We start from the raw sequence: 22754 nt of genomic DNA, 5'->3' as shown, positions 1-22754 counted from the left end.
TATTTTTGTTAATGAACGTCAGAATGAATTTGCCCGCTTCCGTTTCCAGTCCACCTTAAAAAGTACGGTGATCTTAACGCATACAAGTCACAAGAAAGGTACCTAAAAAGATATGGTACAAAGGACAGTTTCTCCTACGTGACTTATCTACTATGCTGGTTACATAAGTATATCGGTGTCTACAATCATCATAGAAAAGTGTGATTTCTCTATTGCTAAAAAAAGAAGTAGGGTGCAATCTCGAACATCGTATCTGTATCGCTGAAATTAGTGAGATGGGTGTACGTCATAGATGGCGATGAAGTTTTACGACTATATTCAAATTCCATAGGAATTGGATTAATCGACTCGTTCCAGAGACCCGAGGCAGAAATGTCACGAAATGGTGCCTCACCAATTTTCGACAACTTGCCCTTTCCGGTCTCGCCTACACGTGTCCCGCCGGGCGGCCTGTTGCTTCTCCCACTCTTTCCACCGGGACTGCAACGGGTGCCCGTACAGGACCGATTCACCACGTAAGGTGATGCGCTTAGGAAGTCGCGTCGCGTAGTAGAAAAGAACTACAATCACCCGGTAGCCCGGCCAGGTAGTCTCGACCGGAAAAGTGGGAAAGTGAAGGATCACTCGACGGGCACTTATTGGCGAAACGGGGAAGGGCAAGGGATTCGTACCGGCAACACTGTGATCCCGAGGCCTTTTCTTTGTTAAAAATTTGTTAAAGGAACTAAATGTTTAGTACAGTTCTGTTTCTTGTATCTAACGGTGATTCGATAAAACAACACTGTGTCGTTTCTTTCGTATAGCCGCGGTTTTCTACGTTGCTTCGTTCGTAATTATTACCCAAAATGGGAGAGGACATATGATGAACGGCATGAAGTTATTGTAATTAATTTCTATTTAATGATCAGTGCTAATCTCGTGCCTTTAATTTCATACAAATGTGATTAATAGATATGAATGTTAATTTCATTTAAATGTTTGCTAGCTGATGATGACTAGCTTATATGTTAATAAAGAAGTTTCTCTGGATTGCATATGACAAAAATCTTAACATTTCACTTTATAAGAAGTAACGTTCAACTATTCAAATTGTGTTAGACGATTTCATTAGAAATGTAGTTTCTGATATTGATATATGTATGTATAAAATACAAAATTAATACATCTGCTTTTACATATCAGACTCTTCAATTTAGTAACATAAATAAAATATTGCATTGAAAAAGCTTTTCAAATTCTAAAAGTGATTTCACTTTTATTACTACTAATTAATACTAATTGAAGATTATTTTGAACAGTTACAATTTACTAAAAATTTGGTACAATATATTACACAAAAAAAAATGTCACGTTATGTACACTAATTAACAACGATTTCACAAGGTATTTATCGCGGTAAAATGAATGTATATCGTTTCGACTTTACGAAAATTAATTAGAACTATTTCTAATCGTACCAAAACAATTGATATAATTGGAACGATCTACCATTATAATTTTCACTGCCACTTTCGTACTATGAAATGATCGAAAAGAGTACATATGTTACATGGGTGTGATTATGACGCTAGATAAATTCGAAACTATAAACAAAAAATACCATGCAGTAATTACTACTGTTCCAAGAGGGTAGGCTATTTGACGTTAGTTTCTCGCTAAGGGCACGAGAATGATAGCCGAACGAGATAGATACGTAAACAAATTTTGGTCATAGTATGAATATCAGTTAATTAAATTTACAGTCAAAATTAGCAGTTCTGTAAGATTTGAAGACAAGGCTGAAGGTCCGTACGTTACAGCAAAATTAAAAGAAGAGTATGCAGAATACGATAATCTATTCATTGATAGTGGACTGATAATAACAATAACTGCAAAATTGTAATTTCGACAGATGATGATGATGATGATGATAATGACGATGGTGATGATATCTTACTATGAAAATTGAACAAGAAATATGTAATGAAGGTTCGTTGGTAAGAAGAGACAGAACAACAAAGTATGCGATTAACGCGACGCAACACGATAAGGCACACGAGCAAAATTTGAAATCCAGAATATGATCCAGTGATGACCGTGAAATATTTCATAGAGCCTAATTAATAAACACACACCAATTCCCCCAAAATAGGCGTAAGATGTATATAGGAGTGTTGCAACATGAAAATGATATAGGTACATTGAACGCATGGGACCTCTGCATTAAACATGATGATTATCATATTTACACGGTTTGGATGTATACATCAATGGGTGTCTGATGATAGAATGACGATGTTTCCATGTACCAAAAAATGTCTCATGCCTTTAGCATCGTCTGGTGATACAACGAACAGGTATTTTAGATCAGACAAGTCGTACATGGGGGTGGTGGGTGGAATAGGGGGTGTAATGATGACGAAGTGATGGTCACATGACATTAAATGGTCACATGACTTACCACCCAACTGGTGATTGACAGGATTACCGGGAGGTAGAGACCTGGCGTCCTGCGTATCCCCAGGCCCTGACGAATAGAGTGGAACAGACGTCCGATCGTAACAGAACTGATTGTTCTGCATGTCTGCTGTGTTGATTGTATTGGCGGTCGTGTGGTATATCATAGAAGAATGTTGTTGGTTGGAGAAGTGTTGTTGGGTATTCGTTACATTATGTTGATTGTGAGTCGGTGTTGCCGGGCAACCCGAATGTGGATGACTAGGTGAAAGAAGAGGTTGTTCCTTACTCACTCCGCCGTAGTGCCGGGGCGAACCGAGCCCACCTGCAACATCAAGCTTGTCTATCTTCTTGTTTCTTGCTTCTTGTTAGCTAAACATTTAACACTTCTAGTTTCGCATCTTCCCATGCTCCAATACAATTTCTGAGCTGTACGAATGGTCACGATTCATAATGTATATACGATAAAATCGAGTTCAGATGTTAGGACAGTAACAGGCAAATCAATTATACGATTTCCAAACAATAGTACAGTAAAAAATAAACGGTCGACATACAGCGTTACATATTGTTTTATTATCATATCAACTACAGAAATAGCAATATTTTAAAAGATATTTTATCGTTTTCATCCGGAATACCTTCTCTTTTGCATGGCCAACTGGTGTACAGGATTCCGATAAAGTAGTACTATAGGAAAAATACAAAATACCATACACCATGTACTATACTGTATTTTCTAAGTATTGACTATGGCACATTTCACTCTTTGTGAAAATTGATAAAATGATACATATTTGAAGATCAGTGACGAATATCCATAAAATATTGTTCATTTAGTAAAACAATTTAAACATTTTTTAAAACTAATCGTCAGTGCGTAGATAATGTAGTATGGCATATGATATTTTTTGGATTTTTGTTATGGTCAATCCGCTTTGGCGAAATCCTGTACTCCAATTGACTATGCGAACACCAGTTAGTAAAAGGTATCCCAAATGAAAATGGCAAAGGACATAAGAAGAAACTTTGCTTATAGCTCATATGATAATAAAAGAATATATAAAATCGTGTACTATTATATATAACATAATATAATATATATAGAATCGACCGTTTACTTATTTGTCTACTGTTGTTTGAAAATCATATAATTTATTTGCTTGTTACTGTAGTCTGACCCACTAATGGTGCGTTTTAAAATTCAGACGACTAAATTCGAATCTTGTACATACATAACTAACATCACAATTTCCGATCGGCAGATTGTGATTGTTAATACGCGTTTTAAAAGTCAAAGCGCATTTAACGTAGGAAGCAACGTAATAGAGAAATTTCATCGAACAGTGCTTATAGACTAAGATGAAATATTATTTACAATACTATGTAAGACAGAATCTTCGTACCTAGTGTCGTAAATTATATAATATCGTCGTTTTGCTAGCCAAGTCAAAATTACCTATTTTAGATTGCTTAAACTTTTTTTATAATCTCTATCGTAATGATTATTTCATGAGAAGCTATTAAATATGTTTCTTTGTTGCCATGCATATTAAAATTGTGCTAAATCTTAATACATATATCCTCATATTTATGATAAGAAATTGAAATAGAGTTTCTTCCTAATGTGTTGGTTTGCCATCTATCAAACAGTCTCATCTGATGTCAACTGAACTATCACCAACAAGCTAACAAAAAAGAGTATAGAGACTTTTGACTGCTATATTCAATTAATTGGCTCATGCGAATTGTAAAATAACGCTGTAAATATCCGTGTTCAAACAATCAAAATAATTTAGATACACAGAAAATATGAATTACGATATTCGGTTGTGTTTGAAAGCGCGGGATACATGATGTTACTATTCATTTCTTAAAAATATATCAGTTATTAAGCAACACGTTAGAAATATTGCACAGCTTCATACTTTACGATTTTCCAAAGACATATTATTTAATAGTCTTTAAAATATTAAATTATTTAAAAGTTGATATTTTGCATAAACCAATGACACTACATCTAGACCATAAGTTTTCCAAGTTGCAAATCGAAATTCGATGTATTAACTGAATCAATGCACGACGATATTAATTTGATATATTAGCGAGCGTTTTGTTATTCTGACAAAAGCCTTTTGTCTGTCTTATGACGAGGTCTTATAAGAATATCAAAGAATACTAAATAATTTTAGAAAACATTTTTTACTTTAAAATCTATAAAAAAGATACAGCTAACAAAACAAAAATCTTTAAGAAAATACTGAAAAATAAAAATAAATACATTTTATTGATTCAGAAGATATGAATAAATTAATGAAGTAATTATATTTAACCCTCAGTTGTCATTATGGATTTGCATGACCCAATGGTTTTACTTTGTAAAGAGAATACTTAAAACTATGTCATTTTTTTTTTATTAACTTCTTTTTATCAAAACATATTCTATGATGTTCAAACTGTAGACCAAATTTTTTCCGATTCAATATTATTATTCATTCTTGCACATCAGTTGCTTAAAAATTCAACTGCCAATCTGTAATCCAGTGTGACAACCGAAAGTTAATGACGTGCTCAATAATGTAGAAAAGCTATAATAAATTGAAGTATTAAAGATATATAAAAGATTAGTTTTCATTAATCATTTTAATTGGAATAAACTTTAATTCTTGACATAACTTAACAAAATGATCTTGATTGGTTAATAAATATGTATAGTATATGTTTCAATAAGTAAAGCAAGTATTGTCCTTACAACTGACTATTATGTTGCTCTTTACATTAAATGCTGGTGATCAAATTTTGAATGCTTAATTCAGAATCTTATTTATTAATTCGTCGTATTTATTCACGATGTAAATTGAATTTTATGTAACACTATGTTTCATATCACATAATTTCAGTCATCTTAACGTCTATAATTAAACAATCTCCTTTTAATAGTAACTCAAATTCTAAAGATTCAGAAGATAAATATATCTATTTAATCAAATTCAAAGTACACAGTTGTAAAATGTTTTGTTTATGATAAAGTATTTATTACTTGCGATGATATATTCAATATTTATTATAGACTTAAATAAAAATTGACAAATGTGGCAAGTATGGCACAATATCGCACTCTGATTCTTAACAGCAATATTTGTTAACAAATTATTCAATTGATTGAGTATTTTCACAATTAATGTTTTTTTTTTATCACAATCATAGCAAAAATAGAAGAATAAAAAACGATCAACAACATCTATAATTCGTCTAATCTAGAAATGTAGTTTCACTATTTTGCAATACCGAATAAAATAGAAATATATATTTTAATCGATTGTGTACTTACCTACTTTAAACAAATACATTTACATTTTAAAATTCACATGTTTTCCGACGCATCTATGTGTCGTATATTTTATATTCGTGTGAACGCTTAAAGTTATCCGCACCAATATGTACTATGAATATTTTTTAGTGGCACCGAGGTGATGAACGAAATAACAACGCGGTCACCATATTCTCGAATTTTCAATCGTTTTGTATAAAATATAAAATACAAAGGTTTACGAATATTTCGATCCAATTGCGCATTGAAAAACATCTAATACTAAGAAGTTCAATCTGTTTTTGTTAATACATAACCATACACAGAATCACACGTTAAAAAATGGTCAACACTATTGTATGACTGGAGTCACCTACATCATCCTTTCCTAAATATACAATTCACAATTACTGACAATATAAGTTCACAAAAAAAAAATGATATCACAATATATCAGATTGAAGTAGAATCCTATAAAGTTAGTCGCTGGTACGACGTACCGAGTGTCCGTAAAATTCTTATGTTTTTCTAAAATAATGCTGGTAAGATGAAGTGTTCTGCAGATTATTCAATTTCATAGTTCACTAAGACATTGCTTCTAACCAACGATAACACTTTAATAATAAAAAACGGCGACTTTTACTTAGAATGATATAATTGTACATTCACAGTAGTTTATGCATATTTAAATAATTATTATAAATTTGTAAAAGCTATGAGAATTATTAAGAAACACTATATAAAATGTTAACATTTCGTTAGTCTATGAGCAAATTCCATACAGCTTTCTGATGCTTCAAACATTTCAGAACTTTATGGACACCTTACGTATAATTCACAACATCCCCCACAATACATTATTCTAGAATTGTTATTAGAATTGTAAATACAATATTAACCTACCTGGCAACTGAGTCGTAGCCGAAGGTGTGGACGTCGTCCTTTGTAACCGGTATTGGGCAGAAGGATTTGGTGCACCAGGATTAGGACCAGGGGGAAATTGGCTAGCTGTGGGAGAAGTAGGTGGGGGAAAGGTCTCCGCCGGAAATGGAGACTGCCGAGCGGATGCTGGAGTTCCTGGCGAAGACATCGATCTCTGTTGTTGCTGCAACTGCTGCTGCGTGGTAGGTTGTTGCTGCGTTCTCACCTGATTAACGTTGAACAGTCTCGGGGTATTACCATAGTTGCCCTTATGATAAAAAAAAAACGTAAAAAAATTAAGCATTCTCGTCTCTCTAGATAAATGTAATTTAAACGATGTTCGTGGCATTAACACTTTGACGGCTGTAAATATTAATACGATGAAGAGTGCTACGTCGTTAGTGTTGTAAATGTGAATATTTGTTATGAATCTCAGAGCATCGCTGTTTATACTAAATTCATAAACGTTTTAGAAAATATAAAGCATGTATTGCTCAGAGATAGATTGAAATAATTCCGATTCTGTTCGATTGAGTTCTGTATACTGTAACGAGTGTCGTATAAATAAAACATGTAAGGATGTTGGGGGTGTTATCTTCAAAAATATCAATACACACAACACACTGAACGCGTAACACAAGGTCTGTATGATATCAAATTAATTTAATGTGGTCGTCAAAGTGTTAGAAAGAAATTAAAATTATTGTAAGAGCTACACGTGCGCTGTTCAGATTTATTTAAACGAAAATAAACCTTCAAAATAAGAATTGAAGCTACGTGACACAGGCATCTGGGACACTTTGTATAATTAAACGACTCTTAAAACGTACTTGCGTCACACGTGGTGACAACGGCTGCGGATGGGAGAATGACAGAATACCAGCAGGAGAATGCGGCGAGAGTCGTGCTGCAGCGGACACTTGTTGCCCACTGTTGAAATTATTGTTTACAATGGGGCTAGAAATAAAAGTGCTTCGGTTACGTAACCAATGTGGCGATTAATAGCACTAGTTCAGGCTGCTTACTGTTGTGGTAACGTAGACGGATGGGAGTACGAATGTGCGAGTCGATGACCGGAGGAAGGCATTTGGACGGATCCCCCATAACCTGGAGAAACTTGCGAATCTGGAACACTCGATCGCTGAAAACAGATAATTTATTAACATCATGTAAGCACATTTTAAATATTTAATGAGCAGACTGCGGATTTCACGTATTCATACCAAAAGTAAGTAAATACAGTTTAAAGCAGGGCAAAAGTTTTAATGATTAAATAATCTTAAGATACCATTTTTAACTTGTGAAAAGGATTAAAATCAGATTTAATTGAATCGAAGCAACACATTTTTATTTTGCATGAAGATCCACAGTCTATTAAAGAGTCATCAGGATCAAATGAGAAATGTTATTTGTTGAAATTTTGCACTGACACTCAATAATATTTGTGTGCATATTTGAAACGGATATGAAATCAAGTTTGGAATTCTAGTAGAAAATAATCATTATTAAACATTGTAAGTGGAAAATGAATTGCTCATAGAACAATATAATATATCTCTTATCTTCATGTTTAGAAAATTTTAACGATTTTATAAGTGGTCATTAAAAGTAAACCATAAGCATTAAAAAATTTATATGACTAAATATAACATAATTATAATTACCTGTAACGATACGTTTGGCGCAACAGTATTATTTAGAAGATTATCAATGTTCTGAATGCCGGTTGTAATTTGGTCCGTAGCTGTAGCGTTGGAAGGAATAAGTAACTGTTGCTGCTGCTGTTGCTGCAACAACCTCTGTTTTAATTGCTGCTGTTGTTGCTGTTGTTGCATTATTTTTGCCCGTTGCTGATGCAGTTGTAATTGCTGTTGTTGTGTAAATTGAGCGGTGTTTTGCCTGACTAGCTGCGTGGTGTTCCTCATCCTAGTTTGCTGCTGATACATAGGCGGAGGTTGATAACTATGGCTCGTCGTTACTGGTGTAGTTAACTGAAATTATATTAATCATAAATATCCCGTTTCTTAAAAGGAGAGATATAACGTATCCTACTGTGCAGCATAATAGTTATCCACCTCATTAGGATCATTTAAATTTGATGATATCTCAAACAATAAATTGTAATTTCTATAAAGGAAGACTATGAAAAGTTAGGTACACACATACAAGAATAAATGAGTTACAAGTACCAACGCGACTAATGATACAAAATTGATGAGCATTTGTAACACGTATGTGAACATTTTGTAAATGTATAAGCAATAAAAAACTTACCGCAGTTGAGTAAGCTGGAGGCGTGCCAGGAATTGTTATGGTGGAAGACGTTGGATTTACGGCAGTCTCACATAACATCAACGACTTCTGAATCGCGCTAATCGCCATTTTTTCATTCAATACGTTGTTTTGTGGTGTTTCGATTACATCTAGGAGATTTGCTATCGCAGACGAATCTAACGAATAAAAGTGATTATGGCCATGAAAATGCTACTTCTGCTGCCATGTATAATATTTTGCGCTAATTATGATAGAGTAATATTAATGTATCATTTAAGAAAGATTTAACAGATTGTGTTGTACTATGAAAACTCTGAAGATTTGTACCGTGAAAATGAAAGTAGAGAATTATATTTCAGTAACATGATTGTTGGGCATTGGATTTAAAATGAAAAAAAAAACATGTATGATTGATCGATTTATGCTCAAAGTATACTGTATACCTGTAATAGCTTCATCCGGCACGAACTCAATAACTTGATCCAAAATATCGGAAAGGTCAGGATCTGACGACTGGTTATCCCAACCACTCGGATCAGTATTTGTTTGATGATGCTCTCCGCTGCCTGTAAATTCCGAATCCATCTGACCTATTTGAGGTCTTTGTTGCTGTAATCGAATCAGAATTTGTTAATTTAGATTCGTGAAAGTTCCAGTAAAATTACATTTGTAAATTGTCACATAAACAAGTCACCAAGTGATTTTCATGTACGTTAACGCTGAATCTTTAATTACAAGTTAATGACATATTATGATATCTTGAAATCATAAAACCACTATCTTATCTTTATATGATCTTTTTAAGAATACAAGGAGGGCTGTTTCCAACTTATCCACTGACAAGGAAGGTTTGTCAACCCGTAAAATCCAAAGACTATGAGATTTTGCACGCAAGTAGTATAACTTCTGCCTAATACAACCATGTTAAAACGAAAGTTGCATCGTTTTATTACGTCTGCAAAACTATGTAAACAAATTTGTTTAATTCCATAATCGTTGTTAAGTGATGATTGATGTTAAGATAAGACAATTACTACCTGACTTAGCATATGATTGAGGTAGGTATTGGTTGTTGGACGAGGTAGTTGTCTTGACTGGCTTTGGAGAGGAGTCCGCGCGGATGTTGCGGTTGTCGTAATTGTGTTGTTACCACCAACCGACTGCATGCTGCCACCAGTCCATGGTTGCTGTTGTTGCTGTTGCGCTTGTTGTTGTTGTTGAGGTTGAGGCTGTGTCGGCTGCGGTGGTTGCTGTTTTATACGGACCAGTTTATCCTATATAACAAACAAATAGGACGTTTACGCATATATATATGTGTATTGCGTTATTTATAACGCTATAGATCACATTACATTACATCTAGTAACATGTGTATCGATCAGTCAATTTCAATTTCCACGCGAACTTCTGAAATAAAACGTGGAGTGCTCATGGACCCCCAGTACTCAATTATCTCCTAAACTATAATTCGTTTCAAAAAATGTTTAAAATGAATCTCACCCAGTTTCGAGCGGGACATCCTATAATGGTCGAAATTTTTTTTTGAGTGTACGTACTTCCATGATTCCCTTGTTTCCTTTTTTTTTTTTAATAGAACTGTATATTTATTTTTATGTAAGCAGATAGTGTATTTCAAGGTCAATTCACTGACCTAAATACTTTGGTCTTTCAAGGTCATTCAATGCTGCTTAAAGTTTATCTTTTTTAGTGCGAATCCGTGTCATTGTTACACAGGAAACGACAAACTCAGCAAACCAGTCCACTCAGCAAAAATTTGCCGCCACTATAGGATGTATTTGACACATTTTTTGAGACCGATTATAATTACCTCAAATTAGACACCCCGTATATCTATATATATATATTTCATATATTTTTATTAAAATTAGTAAAATATAATTAATATAATATATAAATATGAGAAGGAAATATGACTTCTCCTAACGGTTGCGATTCACAGCGTTTAGACAGCTGAAACAAAATAATTAAACTTTCGGTTAATACCTGTGGCGTTGCCGATATCACAGACGCAGGTATAGGTGGGATGGTGGTTGCTTGTGGAGGTTGCTGTGCTAGCAACCTGGCTAACATCTTGTTTTTCTCCCATAACTTGCTCGTCGCATTCGTAGGTGTACCAGAGGATGATACTTGGTGCGAACCGTCCATGGGTCGTTTCACAGCTATGTTTAAATCACCGTCATCACCTGGTCTCTTTTGTCCGACCTGACTCGAACCACCGAGTCTGACGTTGTCGCCTGACTGAGACGGGGATGGCGTGGTGTTCCGAAATCCAAGACTATGCAAGAGCTTATCTTCCTCCCGAGTTTGTGGTTTACACTATTCGACAACCATACATTTATTGTATCTCGTTAATGCTATAGACCATTTTTCAAAAGGACACATCTGAAATACGCTCCTAGCCATAATAATTCGAGCGTGGATTTAATGCATTTTCGACAAAAATGAGATTAGAAGCATTAGAATAATTTAAGGATAGTGTCACATTACTTCCAACTTATTACAATGATTAAAATAGGAAGGACATTCTTGTCCGCCCTATGTTTCTTACAATTCATTTAGACAATTTTACATAAATATCCACAGTCTGATCATAACGAGCATGCTGCGGGTGTCTTCTTTTGAAAAAGGGCTGTAACTTTCAATCATTGATACTTCAATGTCGAAACGTTTAACGAACTCTCATGATCGAACGAACAAATACCTGCTGCTCCTGCACTTTCCTCTCGTCGTCCTGATCATTCAGGAGTTTATGCAGAAGTTCGTTTTTCTTCTTCACACCGGCGTGATGAGAAGATTCTTCGTCTTCGTCGTCAGTTTTCAATAACTTTAAAAGATTAGGTATGGAAAACCGATTAGAATACATTACAACAGTCTTGGGCGGCGTAATATACGATCACAATGCTATTGAACGAAAAAAAGAAACGAACAACAACAACCGAAACGTTCTCCTTCCGTCCAATTGCTGGATGCGTGACCAGAGTATCCCGAGCACCGACGGTGCTACAGAAAAGAGAACCATTTCGGTGATAAATGCTAACCGAGCCAAAGACAACCGACAGGAAGGATCGCGTTTCGATCGATCGTTGGAAAAGTTGAAAAATCGAAAAGAGAAACGTCAAATTGCAAGATCAGTTAGGGTACCGGCCCGATACCATCGCTAGATCTTGCAAAGATCGGTCTGTTTACCTGTAACAGCATATTATTTCCAAGCGTAGATTTCGAATGTTCCATGCTCGGTTTCGGAACGTTGCTAGGACTCGTGCGCACTTTATTATTATGCTCCGGATGGAAATCGTCCTCGTCTTGTTGGTCCAACAGGACCGACAATATCGGGTGCTTGTTTCGGCTGTTGGAATCGTTATTCGTATTGTCCTGACTGTCTTCACTACCACTAGCCCCCTTGGTCAACAAGTTTCTTAGTCTACCGGACCCGGTGGTCACAACACTGTTCTGAGTTTCGATAGTCGCGGATGCGGCACTAGACTGGCCGCCGGCCGTGGCGGTCCCGGCCACGGAGGTCGCGTTGTTTCTCGCGTTGGCTGCCTCCATGGCGGATTGATTGGTCGTCGAGCATCCGGTTTTCCCTTCATCCTGTCTCTTCGGCGTCAATCCGGCGGCCCCGTTGGCGCTAACGCTACTAGCTGCGCTGTTCGTCAAGGAGGACGTCTGTGATTCCTGAAGCGGACTGAAGGGGAACGAATTACTGAAGGTGTGAGCCGCGTTGCCTGAGGTCGGGCTGAACGCGCGTAGGGGACTGCAGTGAGGCGCCACCGCCGAATTAGAGGAGAACGTTCCTTGGGGACTCGGAGATGTCGGGGCTGGCTGGGAAGATGGTCGTGAGTTTGGTGGCCCGCTCGCTCTCGATTCGGGCCTATCTGCCCACCCGCTGCTGCTATCCAAGTCCCATGGGGAACTGCGGAATAGCTCGAATTCCAAGTCCATTTTCTCCAAAAAGTGGTTGAACGAGTTACTGGTACTTAACGACGGCAGGGGGTTGTTACAAGACTCAGCCGCGTTAAATACTATCGAGTTCGACGAAGTCGCGGCACTGTGCGACGATGTACCCGCCAACCCCCGGCTACTGATACCACTCACTTGACCGTTCAGATGTGTCACGGGCATCAGCGGGCCACCCACGTTATTCTTATTGTTACCATTATTATTATTACTATTATTTGCACAACGGTTACTAGAGTGTCCTGAGCACACTTTGTTGTTGGAAAGCTGACCACCCTCGATAGGCGTTAAGTCATTGTCCCTATCATGGACAAGAAACAAAACAACACATGTATTTTCCAGTTACTATTAAACACTTTTCAGTTTAGACTAAACACTAACCAGTAACTATTTATTCGAGGTGAAAAAGACATAGCGTGATTGTAAATCGAATGCTTCGTTCGCGGGACAAACCGATGATACAACGCCTTCTGGTACCGGTACCACGAGATGACGAGAAACGATCGTTGCAATCGATGCCAGTTCGTTTAGAACCTGCTGACCTTTTGCCACAATCTCGTAAGAAAGTGTAACACCGAAATTAATTAAAAGTTGAGGCACTTAGCGTCGGGCCACTTGACACGCATTTGCAATGCTTCGAATCTTCTAATTGATTTTACAAGCACGCTATATCCGTTCTATCCGATGCACAGCAACACCGCCAACCTTGTACAAGTGTCGAATTCTTGTATCTTTCGTTCGATCCCCATTAACCGAAATCTTTCCCGATCAAAACTGACCATGAAAACACAATCTTGTCGCAAAGACACGTTGAAATTTTCAATTCTTTTCACATTTTACTATCACCGGTGTTACAAGCTAATATTTTTTTTGCTAAAATGCATACGAATCAAAAGCGTGAAGTGATTTTCCGGTGGAAATGTACGAGGTTCATAGCATAATCTCCGATTCGAGCCAGCTCAAATCCAGCGAATCCTTTTGTTCGACATGGACAATTTCATGTATGGTACTCTCAGCTTCATAAAGAAAGACCGATGCTTCTCCTGCGCAGTGTTCCCGCAAGAACACGCTCGGTATAGCGATTCGACGTGGATCTCCCAAACCTGTCGCTACGTTGTTACATACAAGTTTAGAGATGTTACTGTACTTTCCCTATTTACGATGTACCACGGCAAATGACTCCTTCTGGCGGTGAGCAGGGCTCAACTGGTAACAAACTCTTTGTCTCTCACGTCACTTATATGGTACAAAGCCGAGCAGCGTTGAGAGTGCGTACTAGCGGCCCTGTCCTTTGTATCGTAAAACGAAACACAAAGAATTAGGCGAAGCGATCGAAAGTTCGACGGCCGAAGAGAAGAAAGTAAGCGAGCAGAGATACTGTACTTGATAATTACGAGCACTGTTCACCGAGAGGGGAACCTTGAGCGTCCTTGACGCCCCAACCTAAGTTGCAGAAGCACGAGTAAGATTCACCACGCCATGCCGCGACGGTCAACTTTACTCTAGTTGGCATTTATGGCTTCAACGTTCTATGCAACTCGTTGGCGCGAATATCTCAAGGTGAGCGCGAAACATTTTAGCGAAGTCGAATGATGCGTCCGGCGGAAAAAAGTGAACCGTTTTAACGTGTTGACTGACGACAAATTCTTCGATATGGCGACGAAACGAAGTCTTATGGTAATGGAAGATTACATGTAACTATTGAACTCAGTTCTGGTATCCTATGCTACGTACGTCATGACGTTTCACGTGCACACCTTTATTTCATTTCTCCGTTTCATTCGGCTTCATTTTACTTTGGATTCGTCATTTATGTGCAACGCTTGTTTTGTTATTGTTTACGTTATCAACAGACACAATCCAGACACCAAGAATGTTACGACACCTGTCACTAAATTGCGGATTCTTATGTAAAATGAAAATTGTCTGCACTAACTGCAAGATGCAGGAGGTATATAAGCACTCCTTTCTTTCCTTAACCCTTTGCGTTCCAAAGTATTTTCTTTCTTTTATTTCAGAATTTGCTATAACGCAATCCAAGCATACTTCCGTATGCAACTTTGCAACCTAACTAGAACTAGAAATATTATAGTGGTTCTACGTACCGCGTAATTGCGGCATTATTCAGGAATATAATGCGAATCACGAAAATAAACTATTAATGCAAAAGTCAATTTGACTCGACATTGGAGCGCAAAGGGTTAATAATTGTAATGGATTGGAGATAGAAAACCCTTGAACTCATTTGGTTTACTCATTTTTCACTAGACTGCGGGTCTTTCTTTAAAACACCCGAGAACATATAATTCAACGAGGTCTGACAGCAATTTTCTTTTCTTTTTACAATGAGCAAGCTTTCAATTGACGAAGGAAATTTTTCATTAATTCTAATTTTAGTAAAATCACATATGAAAATGAAAATTTGTATAAAGTTTCTCAGTTCACCCACGACAGCTGAATGGTTAACAGGATCAAATAAAATAGGGAAAGAATTTCCGTACATTTTTATCGTTGTTATTCGATGATTTCGAACAATCTTTTCTTGCTTATTATTGAAAATTCTACTATGTTTATAACTTGACGCAGGCGTGATCTTGTTGAGACTACTTTGATCAGATACCAGCAATTAGACTGCAGTAAATTCTCCCTCAATTGACTCTCAATTTGGAAACGAAAATGGATAATTTGGAAGGAGGACATACATTATTCGAGCTTTGCGCCTCGTTTTTAAAGTTGTTGACAATCGGCAACTATAAAAATGAGCCGGAAGGCTTGAATAATCCTTTCTCCAAATTGTCCATTCTTGTTTAGAAGCTGAAGTACATTTGGGGAGAATATATTGCACTCGATGGGAACATTTTGAGCGTGCTACGTGATAGGAAATGACAAATAAGCGATCACATCTGTGATTAATTTTCCAATGTCGGAAATTATAATGTGCTCGATACAATCCCGAAGTTATCTACGTATATCGGTGTTTATGTAGGTCAAGGTTCGTATATTCCGAGAGTGCATCGTCATATAAACCGTCGTGGCAGTCAACATGTTAATAAGAAGTTCGGCTATTTCCACTGCGTAAACAGTGCACCGTGAACGAACGAACGAACGAACGAAAGAACGAACGGGCGAACGTTCTGGAAAAATTTGTATGGCGAGGTGCAACGAAACCAGCGTGTGATACATAATAATTTGTTAGCAGTCGAAGCGTTAGGAAGCACAAACGACGCGACCTGAGCTTTTGTGTTCGCAACAACGTCCAGAACGGAAAGTATTATTTTAGTTTCAAGAGTGGCCAGATCTCCAACACCGAGAAGAGAGAACCCGTGTCATGCAAGGTGTACTTCGATGTTTGTTCACCGTTCCACTTGAATTATCGTCACGATCGATTAAAGTGAACGTTTCTGAATTCGTGTTTTCATACTCGATCACAGTTAACTCTGAATCAATATATATTCATTTTCCTCAGCGATTTATCCATTTCCCCTTTTCCTTTTGTTTCGTTCCGATATCATTTAGTTCTCGAAGCAACAGCGATAAGATTAAACGCGCAGAGATTAGGTGGCACAGAACATATGTATATTAGCGGAAACCTAGCACAGTGGGAAATTCGTAAGTAATACGTCGTGTAGATATAGTCACCCTTGCCTATGTGTTCCAATAAAGAGTAATTAAGCGATACACGAAGGATATACATATTAACTTAATTACCCGGCATTCGAGAACATCGATTATTAAGGCGAGCACCGAGCGACCGACGGAACATTGAGAAGCGGATTCTATCTTTCGGTAGCCGCCGATTTTCAACGGCTAATCGACACACGCCACTGTGATTCTATCACGCCTCGCAATAATCGAAGTTCTTGCTATTCGGCCCTAACGGTATTCCGACAGTTAATACCAATCCGAACATCGATACACTGATTACCACAGCACTCGAAAATTGGAAGAGTTATTCAAATTCTAACGCGACATACGAAACCGTAAGTTTCTTCCGGAATTCAATATTTCTTCCGATACTTTGGTATTCAATGTAGTGACACGTTCAATCTCGGTTTAGCCAATGTTTGATAAGCGAGACCTTCGTGTCTGCATCTCGATAAACAGATCGATTTTCAATTTGTACGAACGACATTGAACTCGAAGTTGAACGAACCACGCGGAGAACGTCTAATCTTACGGTTAAAACTATCACGTTCTGCGAGGACAAGTGAAGAAATTCGACTTACCCAATGATGGAATTGGTGGCCATAATGAAGTCAGTAGAGTTCATCACATTAGCTTTGAAAAGCTTCGAGTTTGTTTGAATGTTAAGGAACTTATCAGGACTAACGCGTAGCCGGTACACATCGCTGGTACTCCGACCGACTTGAAGCGTATCGTTCAAATGTGCAGTTAGCTTACTGAGATCATGGGGGTGGCACAAGTCTTTTATTGTTGTGCCGATCAGGTCCTGTAACAAAGTATTATTTAAGTAGACACTTCACCTTAAACTTTCTTGCAGTAATTTTTATTCGAATCTCCACGGACGGGGATAAAGCGAGCCGAAATGAGGCTTAACCCTTAAATGCATATTGTTGCCAATTGTCTACATTCCAGTTCCACTTAATTTTATTCAAAAACCTGAGTATGTGCGTTTCCGAACACACGTTGATAACAATAGACAATAGGCCATGTGTGAAATAAAAGACTTGACGTTACTTTTGGCGAGTAAGTTATGTTTTTTGACATTTGAATGTGGTGGGTGATAACTTCCAGGTTGCAAAGGATTTTCACGGACCGAGTGCATCAAATGCAAGGTTGCTTTGTGTCACAACAAAAATCGCAATTGCATTGCTGCATTTCATTTATAAATAATGTGAAAATTCCTATACTAATAGATAATATAAATACATGACCATTTGTTTACGTCTACAATAATTTTAGTAATAAACGCATATTATTGCCAAACGTCTACATTCAACTTTGTTTCAAAATAAATACTCAATATTATTACCTAGATTCTTTTATTTATTTTTTACGTAACCTATGACTACATTCCTATAAAAAGCGATTTTTTAAAATTCAAAACAAAAAATCATGCATTTAAGGGTTAAAATCAGATTTACTTATTTCCTGTATTCGAAAACTCTAACGGCATCTGACAGATTTGTCTTCGATAAATCGGAAGTATAAGGTCCGACAAGAATCAAACGAATCGTCATCGAATGCATAGAAATATTTTGTCATTCGTTAAATTAATTTCTGCCTGAACAAAGATTCGCTTCGAAAATCGATGTGAAGACAAAAGAAGTGTGAAACAATGCATATGAAGACGATTATTTGGTTCAAACGATGAGCGAGTGAGCTACTAGAGCAAGCCACTATAGTGGCGTGTCGTTCTAAAAGATGATATCCGCGGAAGCCACTATAATGGCGCGTCGGGCCTAAAAGGTTAAGGGAGTTTGAAGCGTCGCTTCCAGATATCTTTGAATTAAAGGGATGTAAAACAGCTCCTTCGATACTAGAAAATCCGAAACAATTAGCAATATTAGACACGCTATTCAAAAAACAGGAAAATGGAGAATTGGAATTGAAAAATGTTTTTATCGATGACCGTAATCAGTACACAAACCCCCAGGAGCGGGCTATGCGTTGATCTCTCTCCATCGGAATGCTTGAGCATCAAATTGCCATTATCATTTATAAACTTCTCTTGTGAAGCCTATGCCATCCTAGAAGGACTTAAGAATATAGGAAAATCAACCAACGAATATAACAGATACATCATCTTAACTGACTCGAGAAGTACTCTCGCAGCTACAGAAAACCTAAAATCACCAAATCCTATCATTAGATAAATTATTCAAAAATACAACGACTTAATTAAAGACAGGCCTTATATTGAACTTTTGAACGGATGGATTCCTGCTCATGTTGGTATTAAACAGTTGATAAATTCGCTAAAAGAGCAGCAAAATCTGTGCACACAAATATTAAAATTCTCTCCTTTCATGAAGAGGTATACAATAATGTAGTAAAAGCAATCGAAGAGAAACGAAAGTGAACCTGGAAGAATAGTAAAGCTATCCACAACCTCCGGAATAACAACTACTAACAAAGCTTAGCTGTATTATTTAAAAAAAAGGAACAGGTTATATTAACCAGATTAAAAAGACAACCCTCCAATGTGTAATCATTGTAACTCAAGAAATTCCATTGATCACATTATTACATCCTGTCAAAAGTTTCGAAGAGAAACACATATCTCCACCTGGTAAACAATAACAATACCAAAGGAATATTGAACAACGTCAACTTATGTAATGAATTATTAGAATTTCAACAAATATGATGACAAATTACTGTATATTAAGTAGCTGAAAAACTTCTAATCGTTGTAACTGTGAAGAAAATATTATGGCAAGGTGTTAATATGACAGTTTTAAAAAATAATTTACACCAATGCAGACTCGAAGACAGCGATTTCTTTTCACAGGTCATTTATATGAAAAAATTGTCATTTATATATAATTATTATATAATTATTATTATTATATATAATTATAATAATATAATTGTCATATATAAATAGGTCATTTATATGAAAGTGACAAAATAATATACCTAAACTGATTTAAATCCTCAAATTCGTGATTTATCCTGATTCAAACTTTTAATAGCCTCGCAATTTATCGTATTGTTATAGATCATAGTCGCCAACTTTAACTGCGGTGTCGGGTTTAGAAAAGTTAGTCTACTATAAAATCGAGGTAAGAAAAGCATTTAGCAATATAATATGAAATGTTGTATTTTTAACTATGCGCAAAACTAGTGGATTATGTTGTTAATCGAAAACTGTAAAGTTTTTACATTTTTCGTGTCAATTTAAAGTTTACATTCCGCAACTGACCATTACTTTTTGAACACTTGGTTTACACTAATTTTAACAGAAACTTAATATGATAATACAGACAGGGAGTGATAAGAAAATTTATTGTTAACCCTTTGCACTCGGATGTCGCCTATACGACGACGCTGTATATTCATGTCAAAGTATCATTTCATTTTAATTCTTAGCTTTTTGTTCATAATGTAAGGTAATCACGTAAAATACATAAATAAAAACACAAAATCTTTTATTTATTCATTCCCATAAAATTTCACAGCAGTGTAGTGATTTTTATTTCCATTCAACCTTTTTATATCAATATCACAATTTCTATAAAATTTTCATCGAGTTGCTGATAGGTACATCCGAAAAATCTTCCGAGCGCTAAGGGTTAATGAAAGGAAAAAAATTGAAAGAATGAGCCTTGGTTTATCCTATTATTAGACTGCGGATCTTTATGCAAAGTGAAAATTGCATTTGTGAATTGCATCAACCAGTTATCAGGTAGAAAGTTCTTTATTTTTTTAACAATTTTAGTAACTTGAAAATAATATTTTAAAATTGACCTACTCATTTTTGTCGTAAATGTATCAAATCCGCAATCTATTTATTATAATTATTCATCTTTGTCAACAATAAATTACCGAACAGCGATAGAAAATATTCAGAGAGTGAATTCTGAATAGGAATACAAGAACTACAGTTGGAACACTGATGAATAGAAGAACCAAATTTCTTGAAAAATTCAACATTTTACATCGTCTACGACCAAATGCATTTAGAAAACAAGGTAAGCAGCCGTTCAATACGTTCGTTGCCGGATCTGACTTTCACTTTTCTTTTTCTATGTTCAAACCAATTAAACGGCAATATTACCTTTAAAGCAGCTAATTTACGATCGAATATTACGACGTGCGTATCGGATTACATCGGACCATCGTATCTCACGCGTGAAAACAATTTGCATCGTTGATGCAAAAATTGTAATAAATAAGATAAAATAAGATGTGGTGGCCGAGACACGCTGCTACGTCGCATGGCAACGAACGTGTTAAACAAACCTAAGTACCGCCTTGCAAGGGTATATCCGCAGAAGCCCCATTTTCCTATTAGAGTCTAGTGCCGAATCACAGCTATCGTTTAGAGAACGATCGTGTGTACGGAATGGTCGAGATATAATATGCACAAGGAGTTTTACGTACCCTTACCTTGTTTAGGTACTTGGAGTAAGGAAGCGATAGCCCACTGGTATCGACCGTAATAATCTTCCCCGTGGTGTCCAACTTGACAGTGAACTGCTCGATGAGTGAACCAATGGGTTTCTCGTTCGGAGGTATCCTGCGAGCCACGCACATTACGCTAGGACCGATGTCCGAGGATTCAGAGGATACGTCACCGCTCTCCAGGCGATCGCTATTACTTGGCAAAAGAGCTGAACAGATTTGCATCGACTCGTATTTCGATACTCGTTGCTGCTTCTCTTCCATAGTCTCTTCTTTATCATCGGGAGGCTTCACCAAGAAGCGGCAATTGAAGGTACGGTTCCTCTGGGGCTGCGGCTCGCTCGTCCAGCCTGGATTAAACACAATGGTAGTTATTCATAACCCTAATATAATATATATTAATAATTATATACATAATATATTATATAATTATTATATATTAATAATAATTATATAATTATTAATATTATATATTAATAATTAAATATATAATATAATTATATATAATTATTAATATTATATATTAATAATTATATAATTATATATAATATATTAATATATATATATATAATCCTAACATAATATAATACAATATAATAATAAAAAGTTATTCAAATCCTTTTGCAATAACTTCGAGCAAAAGTTGATTTATTATCCTTATCAAATTTTAATTCAGAATTAGTTTCACCAAAGAATTCAAATGACGTCTGTTAAAATGTTAATTCGAAATTAGTTTGACCAAAAAAGGATCAGAGGATACCATTCGAAGTTTAATTACTTTTCCTAAATCGAATGACAATCTTGAATAAGACTCTACAGTGGCTTACGAAAGTATACGAACACCTTTTAAAATGGATTAACTCTTTTCAGATTGGACCATATTACATTTAGATTTTTTTGAGATGGTGGAGAGACTAGCTTAATAGACAATGATAAAAAAATTTCTTGCAAAAATTGTAATAAGTTGGAATGACGAGAATATACATTTTTTGTTAAAAAAAAGATCTCAATGATTTATATAAATGCCGGTAATTTCGTCGAAATCGATTGACGTTGTTATGAGCTACAAAGATTACAAAAATCGCAGTTTTGCACGATTTTGAACAGTTTTAATTAATAACTATAAGAAATCTGGATATTTTTACATCTTTCGGTGTATTTTCGAATATTATTTTTAATTGTACAATTCGTTTTAGAAATTCTATCGTGATCTAATCATGATTTCCGAGTCTGATTTACGCAGACATACTCATTTCACATATTTGCAAGAAAAAAGGACTTTCTCAGGAAATAATTAATTAATAATAATTAATTCACAGAAAATTGCTGTAAAGAATTTTTCAAATAAAATTTTTTTTTTCACGTTATTTCAAGGATTATATCTTTTTGAAGAATTATTTTTGCTCGAAGCAAAAACTGGTGTGTACAAGTCTTCTAAAATAAGCATAAAGATTTAAAGATTTTATAAAATAAAGATTCTTGTTGCATATAGTATTTTGAGAATAATTATATTGCAAACAAAAACATAACGACATAATTCATTGTTTGAAATTGCTATTATCTCAAATGCATCGATACTATTTTTAGTATGATTATTTTTAGTATGATACCAAGACCTACAAAACGTATTGTTTAAATTTTTGTTCTGAGCTATAACAAAAAAGTTTATGAACATCATTTTTATATTTTTTTATGTACCATTTCAATTTATTGCAATTTCTGCTAAAATTGTTTTAGACATTGT

At 35.9% G+C, this 22754-nt stretch overlaps 1 protein-coding gene across 12 annotated transcripts in view; it reads right to left on the bottom strand.

Annotated features, from left to right (window-relative positions):
• Positions 1-22754, bottom strand: part of LOC117223279 (uncharacterized) — a 414979-nt gene that overhangs the window by 19031 nt on the left and 373194 nt on the right. For 7 of the 12 annotated variants that reach the window (XM_076522313.1, XM_076522312.1, XM_076522314.1 and 4 more), the window contains 13 exons: positions 20990-21360; positions 17146-17369; positions 12149-13220; positions 11664-11786; positions 10946-11278; positions 9979-10215; positions 9385-9550; positions 8942-9117; positions 8332-8658; positions 7693-7808; positions 7498-7624; positions 6650-6935; positions 2441-2761 (listed from right to left, as the gene is read on the bottom strand). In XM_076522313.1, coding sequence (XP_076378428.1) covers positions 2441-2761; positions 6650-6935; positions 7498-7624; positions 7693-7808; positions 8332-8658; positions 8942-9117; positions 9385-9550; positions 9979-10215; positions 10946-11278; positions 11664-11786; positions 12149-13220; positions 17146-17369; positions 20990-21360 — 3879 coding nt within the window. The remainder of the gene's footprint in view (positions 1-2440; positions 2762-6649; positions 6936-7497; positions 7625-7692; positions 7809-8331; positions 8659-8941; positions 9118-9384; positions 9551-9978; positions 10216-10945; positions 11279-11663; positions 11787-12148; positions 13221-17145; positions 17370-20989; positions 21361-22754) is intronic. The other 5 variants (XM_076522317.1, XM_076522315.1, XM_076522322.1 and 2 more) reach the window with 5 other exon arrangements.

Source organism: Megalopta genalis, chromosome 5, assembly GCF_051020955.1.
Source record: "Megalopta genalis isolate 19385.01 chromosome 5, iyMegGena1_principal, whole genome shotgun sequence".
NCBI classification, from domain to species: domain Eukaryota; kingdom Metazoa; phylum Arthropoda; class Insecta; order Hymenoptera; family Halictidae; genus Megalopta; species Megalopta genalis.
Note: the sequence above shows the minus strand (reverse complement) of the source record. Positions and strands in the feature narration are given on the sequence as shown.